The 17,521-nt window shown below is 37.0% G+C and overlaps 1 protein-coding gene across 27 annotated transcripts in view; it reads right to left on the minus strand.

Moving 5' to 3' along the window:
- Nucleotides 1–7,108: 7,108 nt before the first annotated feature.
- Nucleotides 7,109–17,521, minus strand: part of CCDC91 (coiled-coil domain containing 91) — a 362,057-nt gene continuing 351,644 nt past the window's right edge. For all 27 annotated transcript variants that reach the window (XM_086713753.1, XM_086713739.1, XM_086713733.1 and 24 more), the window contains one exon: nucleotides 7,109–8,205. In XM_086713753.1, the coding sequence (XP_086569879.1) occupies nucleotides 8,095–8,205 (111 nt within the window). In that variant the 3' untranslated portion in view covers nucleotides 7,109–8,094. The remainder of the gene's footprint in view (nucleotides 8,206–17,521) is intronic.

Raw genomic sequence — 17,521 nt, forward strand, 5'->3', positions numbered from 1 at the left:
CACCTCTCAAGTATTTCTACTGGTCAACTGCATACTCATTAGAATAGCTCTTCAAGAAAGGACAGGCTGAAACTGTTACCTAAGGCAAGCAGTAGGCAGTGAAATGGTTCTTTCCTTTCCTACTGCTCCTATTTGGAATCTCTTGGATTTTGTCATGTCTTATCCCTCATGATACCTATCCCATCTTATTTATGCTTCCTTTCTCATTATTTGTCCATGTTCACCATAATGGTGAGATTGGTGGTGCCACATGGCAAGGAGAAAATAAGCCCTTTTCATGAGGGCTGAGAAGCCCATCCCTCCTCCCTAGAAGGATAATTAAGGCTGAGAAAATGTTGGTCCTTTGTGCTCCAAGCCAGGGCTATTCTTTCATTATCCTGTACCTGGACCCTGTTTATTCTACACCTTAACTCAGTCAGAAAATGCACCGAATAACTTGAAGCCACATATTCTTTTGCAGTATACACAATTCTATATGAAGATTTATCTTTACCTCAAGGGCTAGGGGTAAAAAAGGGTATCTTTTCTACTTCCACTTCTCCCACCATCACAAATAAAATTCCTAACCAATCTTGAAAGGATTACATAAGAGCTTGTGGATATTTGTACTATTGAATTCTGTTCCACAGTAAACCTTCGAGGAAAGACACTTTGCTTTGCAGAGTAAGTCATAGTAAAGAGAGGCAGGCAGGTCAAACCTGAAGCCATATAGAAGAAAAGAGGGTGAAAAAGGAACCAGCTGGCTCCCAGGTACATACATACCCACTGGAGATTTGCAAGTGTCTTAGCCATTCATTTACCAACTTTCTCCTTGTCTTCAACCCAGTCGTGCTTTTACCATCTGTACTTCATCCTGTTAGTATCTCTGCCGCAATGACACAAACCACCACCGACGACTTTATTCTATCCCTACTACATTGTATACATTCTTAGCATTCAAAGTGAACTTATGAATGAGTTTTCCCACAGAGACATTAGTTGTTTCAATAAATTTAGGTCTTAGGAGATCATTAGTTGTAATGTGGAGAACTGATTATTTGGGAGCAAGAACGGAAGCAAGGGATCACTTAGGAGACTATTTTAAAAGTCTAGGCAAGAGATAATGAAGGCTTTGGTCAGGGAGGTAGTAGTGAAATGAATGGGAAAAAGTAGATAGATTCAGGCGAAACCTTCGAGGAAAACTGACAGGACTGACTTTGTGGTAGGGAGCGAGGGGGGAGAAAAGAGAGAAAGGGGGAGATAATATTGACATTTGCTGAGATGGGAAATATTACAAAAGATAGAGAAAAGACCTCCGAGTAGCAGAGGAGGGGTGGTGGCGAAGAGCGAAGAGCATTGGGTTTAGTATGCGAAGTACCGCATCAAGTGTTAATATTAAGTAGGAAGCTGAAGATAGGGCTCTGGACTTCAGAGAACTGGGCTGGAGACACAAATCTGGTGGTCTTCGGCATACGGGCAATATATAAAAAGCCAGGGAATCAGATGGGATCACATAGAAAGAGAGACTAAAACAAGTAGGGCACTGGCCCTGTTACATTTAAGGTGAAGGTGCATACAACACTGCATTATGGGTTATACAGAATGTTTAGACTACTTAATGTGTGTTAATAGAGAGTATGCATCTCAAATGATAAGGAATAGGGAGAAAACACTTCTGAACACAAAATTCCTTCAGGTGAGGAACTACCAGCATAACAAAGGGTTGTATTAGGTCGATTACCCTGACACTGACAAAATTTCGTTTATATAAAAGTGAACAAATCTCTTTTTTCAACAACTTTAGCTAGCTGGTTATTTATCTGGATTGTCTTGAAAGAACAGACCAGAGTTTTCTAAAAAGTCTGATTTGATATTTCCACCTAGTTTACTTCATTTTATATAACGGCTACCAACATTTCAAAAACAGTTCTCATTTGATACAAAGTGCAAGAGTTCTTCCCCTGCTTTCTGAGACAAAAAGAAAAGTGCAAGAGAAATATGTGTTGCTTAAAAACATACTGGTTTGCCTATACAATTTATAATATAGGATGGATTTTAAAGAACAGCTCACTGAGACAAGAACTAAAATTTTACTACCTGAATCATTGTTTAAATTTTTTATAGCTTAAATTAAATACTTACATTTTGGGTTGTTATGGAAAACAGGCAAAAAGAAAGATAGTGCTTTCCCTCGTGTCTAGCAGTTACTAACATTTTACAGAACAGCACCAACGCGAAAGAGCAAAAACTCAAAATTCATTACTTCTATATCTTGACATAAGAAGTTTTCTACAATCTGTTTCAGTATCTGAGCTCTGTTGAAATTAGTGATTTGTACATTCTGTGGCTTCAGATTTTTCTTTCTAAGACAGCTCCCAGACTTCTGAGAACCAAATGTTTGCCAGGACTGAGTCAAGTTTTCCTACCTTTTGAATGAGTTTGTTTTTTGATTTCTGTGTATTTCTCAAAAATACAAGACCAGCTCATTTCACAAATGGGAGTTAGAGGTGGATTTTAAAAGCCTATCAGATATTCTTTGGATTCTGTGATCAGGACTCTCACACCACATTGCTCTGGACATTCCCTGACCTATTCCACTCTTAAACACCTTCCTTCTCCTCTCAACCACAACTCCAATGGGGCCCTCTGAATCTTTTACTCTTGATCACAGAACCCTGCGCAATCTCTTCTCCAGCCTTTCTTCCTCATTTCGTTTTGTAACCGAAACCTGATGGACCATGACCAGTGAGGCTAACACTTACCTTACCGCCCACTCAACAGAAAGCTGTTTCTTACTCTTAGGGCCAGGCACTTCTTAGAACCGTAAGAAATTATTCCACACATCATTTTCCAGATGTTCTTCCCTCCGCCCACCCTTAGAAGAGCTTCTAAATTTGGGTAGCACATCTCTATTAATTGAGCTGCATTCTAGTAGTTATGATATAGTGATTTAGTCATTTCAGTAGCATTTGGAAGTACAGAATTCACCTTAGAGTGTTCAGAAGTTTTGTTGATTCATTGAAGGCTGGTTACTGTTTTATGAGAGGTAACTTTCCTACCAAACCTTCATTTAGAAATACAGTAGTTAGAGGTGGCTGGGTGGCTCAGTTGGTTAAGCGTCCAACTTCAGCTCAGGTCATGATCTCAAGGTTCACGGGTTTGAGCCCCGCATGGGGCTCTGTGCTGAAGGCTCAGAGCCTGGAGCCTGCTTTGGATTCTGTCTCTCTCTCTCTCTCTGCCTCTCCCCTACTCAAAAATGAATAAAAACATTTAAAAAATGGAAATACAGTAATCATAGCCAGTCCTTTAAATTAGTGGTCAGACTCCACTATCTCAGAATTAGTTGATTTATTATATTACAAGTGCAATGATCGATTGCTTGATTGATTCAATTATTTATGAACTCACAATTATATACGAAGTTCACACCACAGGCTAGGCACTATGGAATGCCTTCAAGACACAATAAATGAAACAGATATGTGTTCTCCCTTACGGAGGAGAGATTATACAACAAAAACTAAGAACACAGATTAATTAAAAATGACAATTAACACAAAATATTTGCTTCTATAAATACTCCATACGAAAGTCCAGTATGTAACATGCAGGGATGGGGGAGGTACAATTTAAAGGGAATCAACTTGGGGCGCTGGGGTGGTTCAGTTAGTTAAGCGTCCGACTTTGACTCAGGTCATGATCTTGATGTTCATGGGTTCGAGTCCTGTGTCGGGCTCTGTGCTGGAAGCTCAGAGCCTGGAGGCTGCTTTGGATTCTGTGTGTGTGTGTCTCTCTCTCTGCCCTTCCCTTGGTCATGCTTTCTCTCTCAAAAATAAATAAACATTAAAAAAAAAATAAAAAAAAATAAAGGTCATCAACTTGTTGAGAATGGATGCTTCTGAGAAAAGGAAAACAGAAAACTAGAGAAGAGCGAGGGAGATTTTACCAGCACTTTTCCTTCTATTTATGGAGCAATGATTGATGCCCAAGTAGCCCCTGCATTGTGGCAGATGAGGTGTATGAAAATGTGTTTAGTTTTCAATTAAATAGAAGGAACAGTTTTAGTTTTGCTGGGCTTAAACAAATTCTGGCTGTCCCAGCTGGCAGTGCTCATATAGTTTCTGTCCACTTAATGTGATGCTGGTGGTGATGCTACAAGTAAGTGGCCCATGGACTCAGAACACGTTGGCTTTCTGCTTCTTGTTAGCAGAGTCTTTGGAGACACAGTAGAGTTGTTTGCTGGTATGTAAACAGAAGACTAGGAGCTAAATGCTTTGATCCAACTTGCCTTTTTCTCTTGGGGCTTTTTAATGTTTTCCAGGTTTTTACATATGGCTTCTCCCCCTCCCCCCTTGTTCAGGATTTAATATGCAAAGGCTATCTTTTAAATTAGGTGAACAGATAATTCTTTTGCTTTTATTGTTTTTTAAAGCATAGATAGCATTTCCTGATTCCATTCAGTTTAACTGCTGGATTAAAAAAAAAAAAGTCATTATAGATGCTTGACTCAGTGCAGAGTAACACCAATCATAGGGACATTGTTCTGGTTTTAATTTCAGAGCAATCACTGAGCAAGGCTCCTTTGAATTGGAACATGAATCAGCATTTAGCAAAGCTGAGTTTAAACCTCTACTCCAGATTCTGAGTGACAGAGAAGTTCTAAATAGGGCACTGTTTGTTCATAGTTTTAGGTATCTGTGATTTACTTGGCTTTGTTAGACAATAGGGGCTTTGGTTCAGTTATATTTTTAACATTCCTTAAAATAAATCAAAGAGTGTTCCCATTTTGGATGTGGATTACTATGGTGGAGGAAATGAAGAATTTACAAGTGTCGAGTATCCAGGGATTATGTGCTGGGCTCTGTGCTGGATTGCCTTGATTAATATTCTTTTGGTTACACGGAATAGAAACTGGCTCTGGCTAGCTTAGGGGAAAAAAGTAAGTGGTGTTGGCATACTGCAAGAATATTTGGGTATCTCATAGAATCCAGGACTCAGGCAAGGCAGGGATCAGGGGACTTTCAACCTCAGAAGTTCTCATCTCTGGTTCCGTAGGGTAAAGTAGTTAAGTGTCTCACCAGATGACTCTGCACAGGAGGCCCAGTTGAGGTCAGATCTTCACTTGTGGATCAGTCTAGGTCAGAGAGGCTGGACCATATTGTTTAACCAGTTGTGTGTGGGTAACCACACTTGTATCTCATGGACAGTTCCCAGAGAAAGGGGAGTAATTGTGAACTGGTGGCCACACCAACATGGCCTGTATATGGAGCATTTTAAAAGCTTAATTTAATTTTCACAAAAAGCCTATAAAAATCGCTATTTCTACCTCACAAAGAGAAAACGGAGACTCAAATTGGTCAGGCGACTTGTTCAACATTCCACAATTACAATGAGGCAGAGCCAGAACTCCAACTAGGTTTACAAGGAGGGAGGGTAGTCTTCCTCTTAAAAGATTAAAATAGTGTGATGAGATTACATGGAAGAGAGAGTTTCAGATATCTTCTCATGGAGAGAATATTAAGCATCTCCAGTGTACTAGAATGAGTAAACTGCATGTTGAAAGCTTTGAGGTTGAATCCCAACTCCACTTGGTCATTCATCATGCATGAGCAAGTAAATACCTCTCCACTAATAAATATGGATAGATCATCTCCTTCACAGGGCTGTTTAAACTATAGGGTATTGGTATAAGATGTGAAAATACTTGGCACAAAGAAGATACTCATTTGCAGGGGCAGAAAACTTTTCTACTAATGAACCCTCAAGCATGCTATTAAAAATGCAGTCACTGTTTTGATAAAGCTTATCATTCAAAACATCTAACTGCTGTCTTCCTCTCAGCCTTTCAGAATGGTGCCTTAGTCACCTAAACATAAAGGTAGAAACTGCTACATAAAAATAATTAGCAGAATCATACAATGGGCAAAGAAAGTTTAAAAACAAAACATTTGGGTATTTTTCTTTGAGACTTTGGGCTCACATTTCAGGGAAAAACTCTTACCTTTAGTCATGGCACAGTCTTGAAGCATTTAATTCTCTTAGTGAGTACTACTGGAGATAGTCTATGTCCTTTTGATAACCAGAGCAAAAGGAGAATACAGTTCTTAAAGAGGAAATCCGTAACTTGAACATCACTGAAACAGATTATCGGCTAATTCGGTTTGGAAGGATCAATGTACTCAAATAATTGATTCTTTGCCCAGATGATTATGCTTAGTTATCTTTAAGGGCAGCTCTGTGGAAAAAAAAAAGCACTGTAGCAATCCAGGAGTTTCTTGTGCTTGGTGGGTATTCTGCAAATACCTGTAGACTGATCAGTACCAATTTGTTCCAAATTACTTCAGACAACAATTAGTCTAAGCCAATAGCAAAGCTGGAACCCCAAACAGAAGAGAAAAAAATCAATCTGTGGTGGTACAGGCATGAAAGAGAGGTATAGACTAGATTTTCTTGACATTTCCACTGTCTCTGGATCTTAGTCTGAGTCTTAGTATCAGTGACCTATGCTTCATTTTCATCTAATTCACATTTAAGCGACTTGTAAAATACCTGATCATTTCAAATTTGATGACAGAGAGTCAAGTGATTTTTTTAAACTTTATCTGGAGAGAGAGAGCGAGAGAGCGCACATGCATGCAAGAGAGGGGGAAGGGCAGAGAGACAGAGAGAGAGAGAGAGAGAGAGAGGGAGAGAGAGAAGAGAGAGAGAATCCCAAGCAGGCTCTACACTGTCAGCATAGATCCCAGTTGGGGCTGGGGTTGAAACTCACAAACCGTGACATGACCTAAGCCAAAATCAAGAGCTGGACGTTTAACCACTGAGCCATCAAGGTGCCCTAAGAGTCAACTGATTTTAAATATGACTATAACATTGTGTTATTGGCTTGTTCCTGAATTAAAAGCCCTCCTCCTTGATTTACTATGTTGCTGTTTGCTTTAATTTCTCATTTAAATTTATAAGAGAAAACTAAGTAGTTATCAACACTTAAAAACGACTGTTGGCAAATTTTATTTCAAATGTTTAGGTGCAGGTATAAAAACATCATCATCCATAAATATAGAAGTTTAAGAAAATTTTTTTTAAAAGAATCAATTTTTGAAAGATTAAAAAAGGAAAAATAATAACCAAGTAAGCTTTTGGAGTTCTTTTTATTAGATTGAGAAATCCCAGAAAAGTACAAAGCCCATGGAAATAGAAGCATTTCAGAAAACAAGACAAAATGTTTGCATACATTTTAATGACAGCATTTTAATTCTGATGTTAAAAAGACTCATGATTTTGCATTAAAGTACACTGCTCATAATTTAAATACATTCTGAAGTAATGGGAAAGGATTTCATATCTTTTATATTGAACCTGAATTCCTATAAATGGCTAAGTTATATTATCTTTCTAGAGATTAAGTTCATGATAGGATTAATAAGAAAAATGATTTTATTGAATTATAGTGCCTCCGAAGAACAGAAACAGGAAGTAAGCATATATCACACACATACCCCTTTAAGTGGTACATCAGATCAAAGCTGAATTAATATAATAATGTTCAGTATTTTTAATCACTACCAATGAAAATACATAGATCCCTCTATAGAAAAGGGGTTTGGTAATATCAGAATGACTCTGTCACGTCAGTGTTTTATATCCCAGTTACACAGATAAATTAGTGATGTGGAAATCCATGCTGTTTATCCGCAAAATCAAATAAATGTATGGCTACATTCCAGAATCTTATCAGGAGCCACTGTGAAGCAATAAGTAAAGGTATTTACTACTTTTACCAAATACTATGTAATAGGCCACCAGAGAATATGAAGTTTAATTAACTTTTTGGTAATGTGGCAATTTTCAACGGTTTTTGGGTCACATTTTATTTTCTGTTGCTGCTGCTGCTCCTACTACTATGAAAATAACAGTAAATGTAAAGGAGAAAACAAGAGAAAATAAATTAGATCTTGTGATAGTTCTTCTAAATATTGGTTTAGTTTACCCTTGAAGTGGAAATCAATTCTGCAAGGTTTGGAAAGAAAACAAAAGCATCTTTAGAATTCACAGCATGTATTTTAGAGGTCTAATGATTTATCCATTGCCAGTGTGGGTTTGCTTGTCATGTTCTCTTTATTCAATGTCAACTGGTTCTGTAGCTATTAAAGCACTTAACTGTTTCTGAGCACAAGAGAGGAACAGTTCCAAACTGGACAGGCTTCTTTGGCGGATGACTTGATCAAGCTGTTGATTTTTTTTAAAAGAGGGAGAGAAAAAGAGAAAAAAAAATACACTTAGTTGAGGGGTAAGGAATATTATGCCACTGAAGCCCACTAGATAAGGGCTTAAGATGATTTAGAAAACCAAATAGTGCTTTAAACTCAGAGACAATGTAGTCACTAATTCTGGCCTATATTATCTAAAGTGCAGTGATAATAATCATTATAATTTTAAAATTGGTATTAGTATTCAGTTACTAGAGAAATAGCATACATTTGATCAGCACACACACACACACACACACACACACACACACACGTGTGTGTGTGTGTGTGCACCCCACACACAAAGAGGAATATTATTCAGCCATGACCATGAAAAAGAATGAAATCTTGCCATTCTCAATCACATGGATGGAGTCAGGAAGTATAACATTAAGTGAAATAAGTCAGAGAAACACAAATACCGTATGATTTCATGCATATGTGGAATTTAAGAAACAAAACAAATGAGTGAAGGGAAAAAACGAGAGAAAGCCAAACCAAGAAAGAGACTCTTAACAATAAAAAACAAACTGATGGCAACCAGAGAGGAGGCAGATTGGCGGATGGGTGAAATAGGTGATGGTGATTAAAGAGTATACTTATGATAAGCACTGAGTAATGTATAGCACTGGTGAATCACTATATTGTATACCTGAAACATAACACTGTATATTAACTATACTGGAATTGAAATTAAAAACTTAAATGAAAAATAAATTTGCCCCTGGTATAAAAATAACCAAAGACAACACATTGCCTATAGGTTAGAAAACAATGAAGGAATTCACAAAGTTAAGTAAATTCCATTTCACAGAATATACCTTTCATACTTATGTGAAATTTGACATAATCTTCTGACAAGCTTTCCCCAACATAAAAGAAAAAAATCCAACCAAGAATTCTGTTAAATTCCACTTCTACAATCTGCTGACATTCAAAATGACTGAAAAACTGGAAGATTAAAACTTTGAAATATCCTAAAAATTAGTTAATAAAAATGCATTGTATTTAGCAAAATGCTCATGTAAACAAATTGAACACTACTAAGAGTCCCTTCAATTCTAACAGTTTTACATTAATGTACATACAGAAATAGGATTTCTCCTCATCCTTTTTCCTGTTTTTATTTCCCCCTTCTTCTCTCAGATGATATACCTTTAGGTGAATATATGCCTCTGCTTATACATGTCTATTCAACAAGACAGCTCATCATGACAATATAAACCCCCAGTGAGTGGAGACCTTGTGTGTCTTGCTGACTATTGTACCCCAGCAACTAGAAGAGGGTCTGGCACATGTTAGACCCTCAGTAAATATTTACTGAGATTGAATGAATCAGTAAATAGTTACTCAAACAGAGCAAGGCAGTCTACCAGGAAATGACAGATACATGTTTAATTCTAAAAGTGAAAACATGTTCGACCTAATCTAAAAAATATGTAGGAGATCAAGGTGAATTTTTAAAAGTTTTATTTTAATATATATAAAACAAATTGAAATATAAATACTTGTAGTTTTAAAAAATTTGCACTTGGTCCAAATTCAAATAGTACAGCAGAGTGTACTAATAACTAACTCCAGTCCATTCCCAGTTTCTATCCATTTTGGGATGTTTTCAAGCATTTAAAGATAGGTTTTTAAAATATTTGATCCAGATCTTAATAATTTTTAACTATGGGAGAGTGCATACAATCACTTTATTTCAACTGCTTTAGTGGAAATTTTATTACTGAAATTTTCCCGATCTCATTTAAGACATTACTTGACTGCGTTCCATGATCTATGTAGCCACTCTCCTCACTGATAGACATGTCAATTTACTCCAGTTTTGTCTTGTTTTTGAAGCACCAAGGACATTAACAACCTGAGTGCACTCCTTTCAAAAGATCTTTGATGCTGTCTCTTGGTCAGATTCTAACAGGTGAAATTTCTACATCATAATATTTGCATATTTTAAAAAAATTTTTTTAACGTTTATTTTTATTTTTGAGACAGAGAGCGACAGAGCATCAACAGGGGAGGGGCAGAGAGAGAGGGAGACACAGAATTGGAAGCAGGCCCCAGGCTCTGAGCCATCAGCCCCCAGAGCCCGACGCGGGGCTCGAACTCACAGACGGCGAGATCGTGACCTGAGCTGAAGCCGGACGCTTAACCGACTGAGCCACCCAGGCGCCCCTATATTTGCATATTTTAAATTGTGATAGATAATACCAAATTGCTTTATAGAGTGAGGATACTAATATAGTAGTCCAATCTGCAGTGTATAAGAGGATCACCCCTGTTTTCTTCTCTTAAATCGTTGCATACTTTTCCATTGTGTATTTATAATTTTATATGTACTTATATAAAAATGGATATTTTATTATTTATTTAAAATTTACTTAAAAATTATTTAAAAATTATGCATGAGCCAAAGCATATGTCATCTGCAGTGTTATTTCTACCTTGAATCAGGTTTCCATATATGCAAGAGTCTGTCTTTAGTCTCCTTATTCTGTTCCAATATACAATTTACCTGTCCCTACACAAATATAATGCTATCTTAATTACAACTTTATAATAAACCTGAATATATTGCATGTTAAGAAACAAATTACTAACTATACCATCAAATATTTCAGAAGAATATAAATTAGTGAATATTTGTAATAAAATTGAATTTAAAATGGAAGTGGTCAGACTGGAGATAGTCTGATGTCCTTTTTTTCATATAGCACAAAGCCAAGCAAAATTTTAAAGTGTATTATTTTGAGTTACATCAATAGGCAATAATATATTTCTTTTTAAGGCAAGGAAATTATGCAATCACAAATGAGGATGGTTGTATCTGGAGTTGTATGTAGAGGATAGTGTCAGGCTGGGTGAGACACATGGGTTCATTTTGGAGGTGGCTTCATGGGTGTCTGCTTTACAATTAAGTTTCATAACTCATGTTCATATATCATAAGTGTTAGCTTTAATAGTTCAGTCTTCTAGAAGCCCCTAGAATAATCAGGAGTTCCATTAAAATGAAATTTAACTGAATATATTAGAATTTCTGAATATGAGATGGAGGATAAACTTTTCTGCTTTAGAAGGCCTATCACACAAGCTCACATAACACGCAACCTGTGACTGTTGCTAAGTAACAATAATCATCTCTACTTCTCCATTCAGAATGAATACATATTCTGTAAAAATTTTAAAAGCATAATATATATATGAAGGTTTGATAAAATGTTTACTTAAACATATCAAGCACTTCTCTTCTTTTGCTTGTGGAATTAGTGGATTATATGATGATGGCCATACTGGTTTTGGGGTTAGACAGCTCCAAAGTTCATTTTGCATCTTTCACTAAGCCTCTCCAGGACTTTCTGAAGGCAGGGATCCATTAAATCAACAGGAACTCAACACTTCAAGGAGCAATAAGGTGACACTGATCCTCTAGATAAATTGGGCCATCACAGAGCTGAACTTCTAATTTGGTGGTGCTTCCTGGGCATGATACATAACATCATATCTGTGAGGAGGAACACTTAAGATCTTTCTCTTATGAAGACAGTGAATTCCTGTCTCTGAAATGAGTATATCAAGCTGATGTTCATGGCAAATTCCTGAATTTCAACAGCTTCTGTTTTATTAGGCATTACCTTATTATCTTTTATTGAGGCAAGAAGATTTCTGCAAAATATTCAACTCTTTTTGCCCCTTGAAGATTGGGAGTTAGTCCTGTATTTGTGACTTTCATTTCAAAGTGAATCAAAGATTTGTATTCTATGACTTCGTGCTGACAATATATTATGTCCAGAGTAGTGGTGGCAAACATTTCTGGATATGGGGTTTACAATCTCTTAATAACACTGTAGCTCTAACTGCTTTGTTTTCCCTTCATTTTCTGTTGCTTCAGCCTTTATTCAGCTCTTTCAGATACCTGGAAATAACCTGGAAATTCTGAGGTCTCAGAAATAGACACCTGTGCTTTATAAATATTTTTCCCCCTCTTTGTATCTCTTGAGTTTGCATACTGCTGAAAACCATTTCAAAGCATACTACTTGCCAGAAGTTAATATTAATAAGATTAGGAGGGGAAAAAAAGAACACATGAGTTCTTAGTAATTCCCTGCATTAGATTTACCTTTCCATTAGTATTTCATGCTATGGCAAAGAAAAAGAAAAACATGTCTAGACATAAGCTTTTGTTCCAAAATACAATACAATGGATGGTGAACATACCTTGGTCTAAAAAGCACAATTCAAAGTCAATTACAAACAAGTATGGTTTTTTTTTTTTTTTTTTTTTCTGGAGGAAGGAGGGGCAGAGAGAGAGAGAGAGAAAGAGAAAGAATACCAAGCAGGCTCCACACTCAGCACAAAGCCTGATGCAGGGCTTGATCTCACAACCATGAGATCATGACCTGAGACGAAATCAAGAGTCAGACGCTTAACCAACTGAGCCACTCAGGCACCCTTATGTAGGTTATTTTAATAGTACTGTTAAGAGCACTGTTTACATCCCAGAAAATCTAATACATTGTTTTTGAATATATATATTATATGTCTTATATATATGATATATATAATGCACTTAGTACTAATTTCAATATCTTTTGGGCCTCTACCAGCAACATATACCAAGAGATGTGAAAATACTAGGTTTACCTTTATCAATGTTACTTTTTTAACCTGCCCTCCACCATATTTTAAACTATGCTTACAAAGTGATCTAATTTTTTAATAAAGCTAGAATGGATATCTGGCAAATTCACTGATGGAAGGTGATTCATAAACAAATGTTATCAGTTTAGTAATAGTACATGTTTTGGATTCAGTTTTCACATTCACTAACAAACTCTTTCATGAGCACTGAAGAAAGGTCAAGTATGATGATCTGGAACTGTGATTACTCAGGCAGATTTTCCAGTTAACATCATCATACTGGGTAAGAAAGACTGTTTACCTTCTAATAAGAAATGAAATAGTTCTTTAGTCACTTATTTGTTATGATGCCGACCCTTTAATGGTGTTATCTGGATATGAACATCCCTCTTTTTCTGACTTTATTATACACTTCCCCTCACAACAGGCCCTCAAGTTGTTTCATTTACATGTTTGAGATTGAGGTAATCAATTAATCAGCTAGTCAATCAGTTGATCAATAAAAAAGTCAGAATCGCCTACTCTTTGTACATGATTGCTCTGAGGTCTGGGCACTAAAAGTATAAAATAATGTCCTTGTCCTTAAGAAGTTTATAATCTTTCAGGAGAGACACACACACAGTAATTTAAGAACAATTAGATGCTGATGTGTAAAGATGGAGTCTAACGGAAGATGACAGACAGGGAGGGATCATGGCAGGAGGGCTGCAGTGAAAACTTCACGGAGGTGGGACTTGAACAGGTGCTCAGAGTATCAAGAGCATTTCCTTAGATAAAGAGGAGAAGATGTGTTAGCAATTTGAGGAAAGCAGGTTAGGAGAACAAAGATAGACTATTGAGAGACACTGAAGAAGGAGGCTTGACTGTAGTGGAGAAAGTCTGCTTAGGACTATTCATACATTCTTTCATTTGCTCATTTATTTAATATTTCTCTGTCACCTACGATGTGCATTATAGGCACTGGAAATACAGTGATGAATCAGACAATACTCAGTTTTATCATAATTTATACCGTAGTTTGAGGAGACAAACTAATACTTTTCAAGTGGAGATCAGTAGTATAAAAAATAACAAAGTAGTACTTGACAAAGACCAAGGTGAGAGCTTTTGGTTAGGAAGAGAACTGAAAGAAGAAAGGGAAGAAAGGCACCATGCAAATGCATCTGGAAAGAAAATTTTATGGCAGATGTAACTTCAAGAGTGAGGTCCGAAATGTAGGTCCGGATTTGGTTTGACTAAGGATGGGCAACACATATAGTAAAACTGGAGCAAAATGAGCAATGGGGAGAAGGAGGGAGGATCAAAGAAACAAGGCAGTGGCCAGAGCATGTAGGACACTCTAGGTGGTAGGAGGGCATTGGAGAGTGTTGAGCAGGAGTATGACCACACTCTAGGTTTGAAAAAGACCACATTTTGGGGCGCCTGGGTGGCTCAGTGAGTTGAGCGTCCGACTTCAGCTCAGGTCACGATCTCGCGGTCCATGGGTTCGAGCCCCGCGTCGGGCTCTGGGCTGATGGTGCGGAGCCTGGAGCCTGCTTCCAATTCTGTGTCTCCCTCTCTCTCTGCCCCTCCCCCGTTCATGCTCTGTCTCTCTCTGTCTCAAAAATAAATTAAAAGCGTTAAAAAAAATAAAAAAAGAAAAAGAAAAAGACCACATTTTGTTACTGGAGATGACAGACTGTAGTGGGGCAAGAGCGGAAGAGGAAGACCCAGTTCTGAGACTTTTGGTGTGGGCAAGATATAACGTTACTAAGACCACTTCCAGTGGAAGCTTAATGGTAGGTCAGTTTTGGAACATATCTGAGATAGAACCAACTTGAGTTGCTGATGGATTAGAAGTGTGGATGAATGGAGAAGAGAAATAAAAGGTTATTCTCAGAATGGTATTGCCATTTACTGATGATGGACTGCAGCTGGAGTGAGGAAAACTAGAATTTTGTTTTAGACGGGGTTGGTTTGTCTAATCCTATCAGATAAGTCAGATATTGGATAGAAGAGTGTAATTCAGGAGGGAGATCAGGGCAAGAGATACAAATTTGGAAATCATCTTTATATGAATGTCAACTCATTTGGAAAAAGGGTCTTTGCAGATATAATTAAGATGTAAGATGAAGTCATACCAGATTAGGATGGCCTCTAACCCAATCACTGCTGTCCTACTCAAGAGACAGGGAAACACAGAAATAGACACAGGGAAGAACACCATGTGCAAATGGAGGCAGAGACGGGGGTGATGTGGCTGTAGACCAAGGAATGCATCAGACTGCCAGCAACAGCAGGAGCTAGGATCTTGCCCTGGAGCCTTCAGAGATGGCATGGCCATGCCAACACCTTCATTTCAGACTTCTAGCTTCTAAGGCTAAACTGTCAAAGAATAAATGCCTGTTGTTTTAAGCCATCCAGTTTGTGGTCCTTTGTTATAGCAGCCCAAGGAAACTACTAACAATGATTTCTCCAAGTTGTTGAGGTCCTTACAAACGAGAGTAGTGTTTCCCACAATGTGTAAAATATCATTTCTATGTAGCACATGTTCTATTTTTGTTTTAGGGTTTTTTAGTCAGGTAAACTTGGGAAATGAGGAATTAAAAAGGTTTCTTTTCTTTAGAACTCCTCAGAGCTTTTGTGCTCATAAACATTTGAATTGACAAAATGGCTACAGTATGGTAACATTTCTCCAACTTTTTTAAACTTAGGAATTGTGTGTGTGTGTGTGCACGTGCATAAAGCATAACTGGAAAAATGCTCCACAAATTTATTTTTCTTCAGAACTCCTGTAGACTCAAAACAAACTGCAAATATAGGAAGAAGACTACACTGATCGAGTATCCTCTTATAAGTAAGCATGGAATTTTAGCGAGAAGATATTTTGAGATTTCATAGTCTAAATTGATGCTCTGGGTGGTTAAGAGACCAGTTTCACAAACTTGTATGTCTTCCTACACTTAAAATATATGCTTCTTTAAAATGTATTTAAATGTATTACAACCTGAGTTTATCTTTGCTTAAAAAAACTCTACCACGTATCAAGTACATTCTAGGCCCTCCCTAAGTATTTAACAATGGGTAGGTAAGAGTCATTCCTAGAAGGTGCAGAGAACTATTCTGGGTGTGGTGACATCACCACTCTTAGCCTCAATGTAGACATGAAGGAAGTAGACTGCAGATCGATTTTAAAACTTAATATGCAAACATAACTGTAGTGGTTTGGTATGTTTTATGAAACCATCATAATAAGGGCTGACAGACTTGAAGAAGATCAATTTATTCTTGAGTGGTGATTACTTTTATTGTATGACATCTAAATATTTTTGCTCTAAAGACCATCTTTACTTTTCTCTTGTATCTTCAAATTCTGCTTCTCATCATTTCAGCCTAGGAAACTTTAGACTTCTGTGTAACATTACTAGTTGCATTAATGGAGATTCTATGCTATCTGTTTTATTACTGGTATATTAACCATAAAGAGTTTCTCTTTTAAAATCGTCTGTTCTTGACATTTTCAGATAAGAAAATTTGATTGCAAGAGGGATATATTGTATATAAAGCTTGAGTTTAGACATGAAATCCCCTCTCTGGGAATATAACTATGTCATTATTGTAAATCATGTTGAAAGGGACTCTGAACCAACTTTAGGATAATAATGTTACATAAAATACATGTTTAGAATAACTCTGACTCTAAAAGGTTCAATGTAGTCAGGGCAGTGGCCTGAACTAAGGCAGTGCCAACTGCCTCAACCATGAACTTCAGAAAATGGAGGCCTAATCTCTTTACCAGAATATTTACAGGTCATCATTCATGTCCCAGGAAGACTTTCAATCCAGAGTTCTCATCTCCTTTTCTCTTTGAGGATACTTTTCAACTTTAAAGTATATTTCAAGTCTGACTATTTATACAGTTAAAAAATGTCAACATATAAAGAAATTGTGTAACTTTCTACCATGCACAAGATGAATTACAGATGCTCTTTTAGAGTAAATGAAAAACGGGTATAAAGAGTCTTAAACCTTATTGGCCACAACTGAAAAACTGTTTTTTTGCTTTCTTTTGTTTTGTTTTAAGATGTCTTAGGGCAAGTAAATTCTCTGTTTTTGAATCATCTAAAGTAAGTTCTACATATTTGGGCAGTCCTGTCTTTTCATCTCAAACTACCATAGAATCCACTGGGCTATGGGAATATTCATTTTTGCTCCTTGCAAAATCATCTGGACAGAATAAGTCAATATGCATTCCAGATTCTGACGTGCAGGCAAACCACCTTGGAATACAACCTTATTCGATCTTGAAACAAACAGCTGGCCAGAAAAGGATGTACTGTAGTAGTGAGTAAAGATTTTACTCTTACTTGCCTAATAGTAGCCACTAGACTTTATGATATGAGCTTCCCCATGCGAAGTTGAATGAATTTGAAAAAAAGCGCGGGGTTGGTGGGGGGAGGTTCTGGTAACAACTGCTTTAGTCCCAATTCTGACAATTTCCAAAGAAAATATAAAAATTTCCAAAACAACTTAAAAAAAGAAAGCCATAGATTTAGGGAACTTTTAGAAAAACAAAAGGAAAGGCAAACAAAATTGTAGTAGTAGTATGCAGAAATTCTATCTTAGGGCTCTAAGCCATAAGGTTATATTTACCCATTAATAAGTTCCATATCCTACTT

Source organism: Puma concolor, chromosome B4 (genome assembly GCF_028749965.1).
Source record: "Puma concolor isolate L17-30 chromosome B4, mPumCon1.1.hap2, whole genome shotgun sequence".
Taxonomy (NCBI): Eukaryota; Metazoa; Chordata; class Mammalia; order Carnivora; family Felidae; genus Puma; species Puma concolor.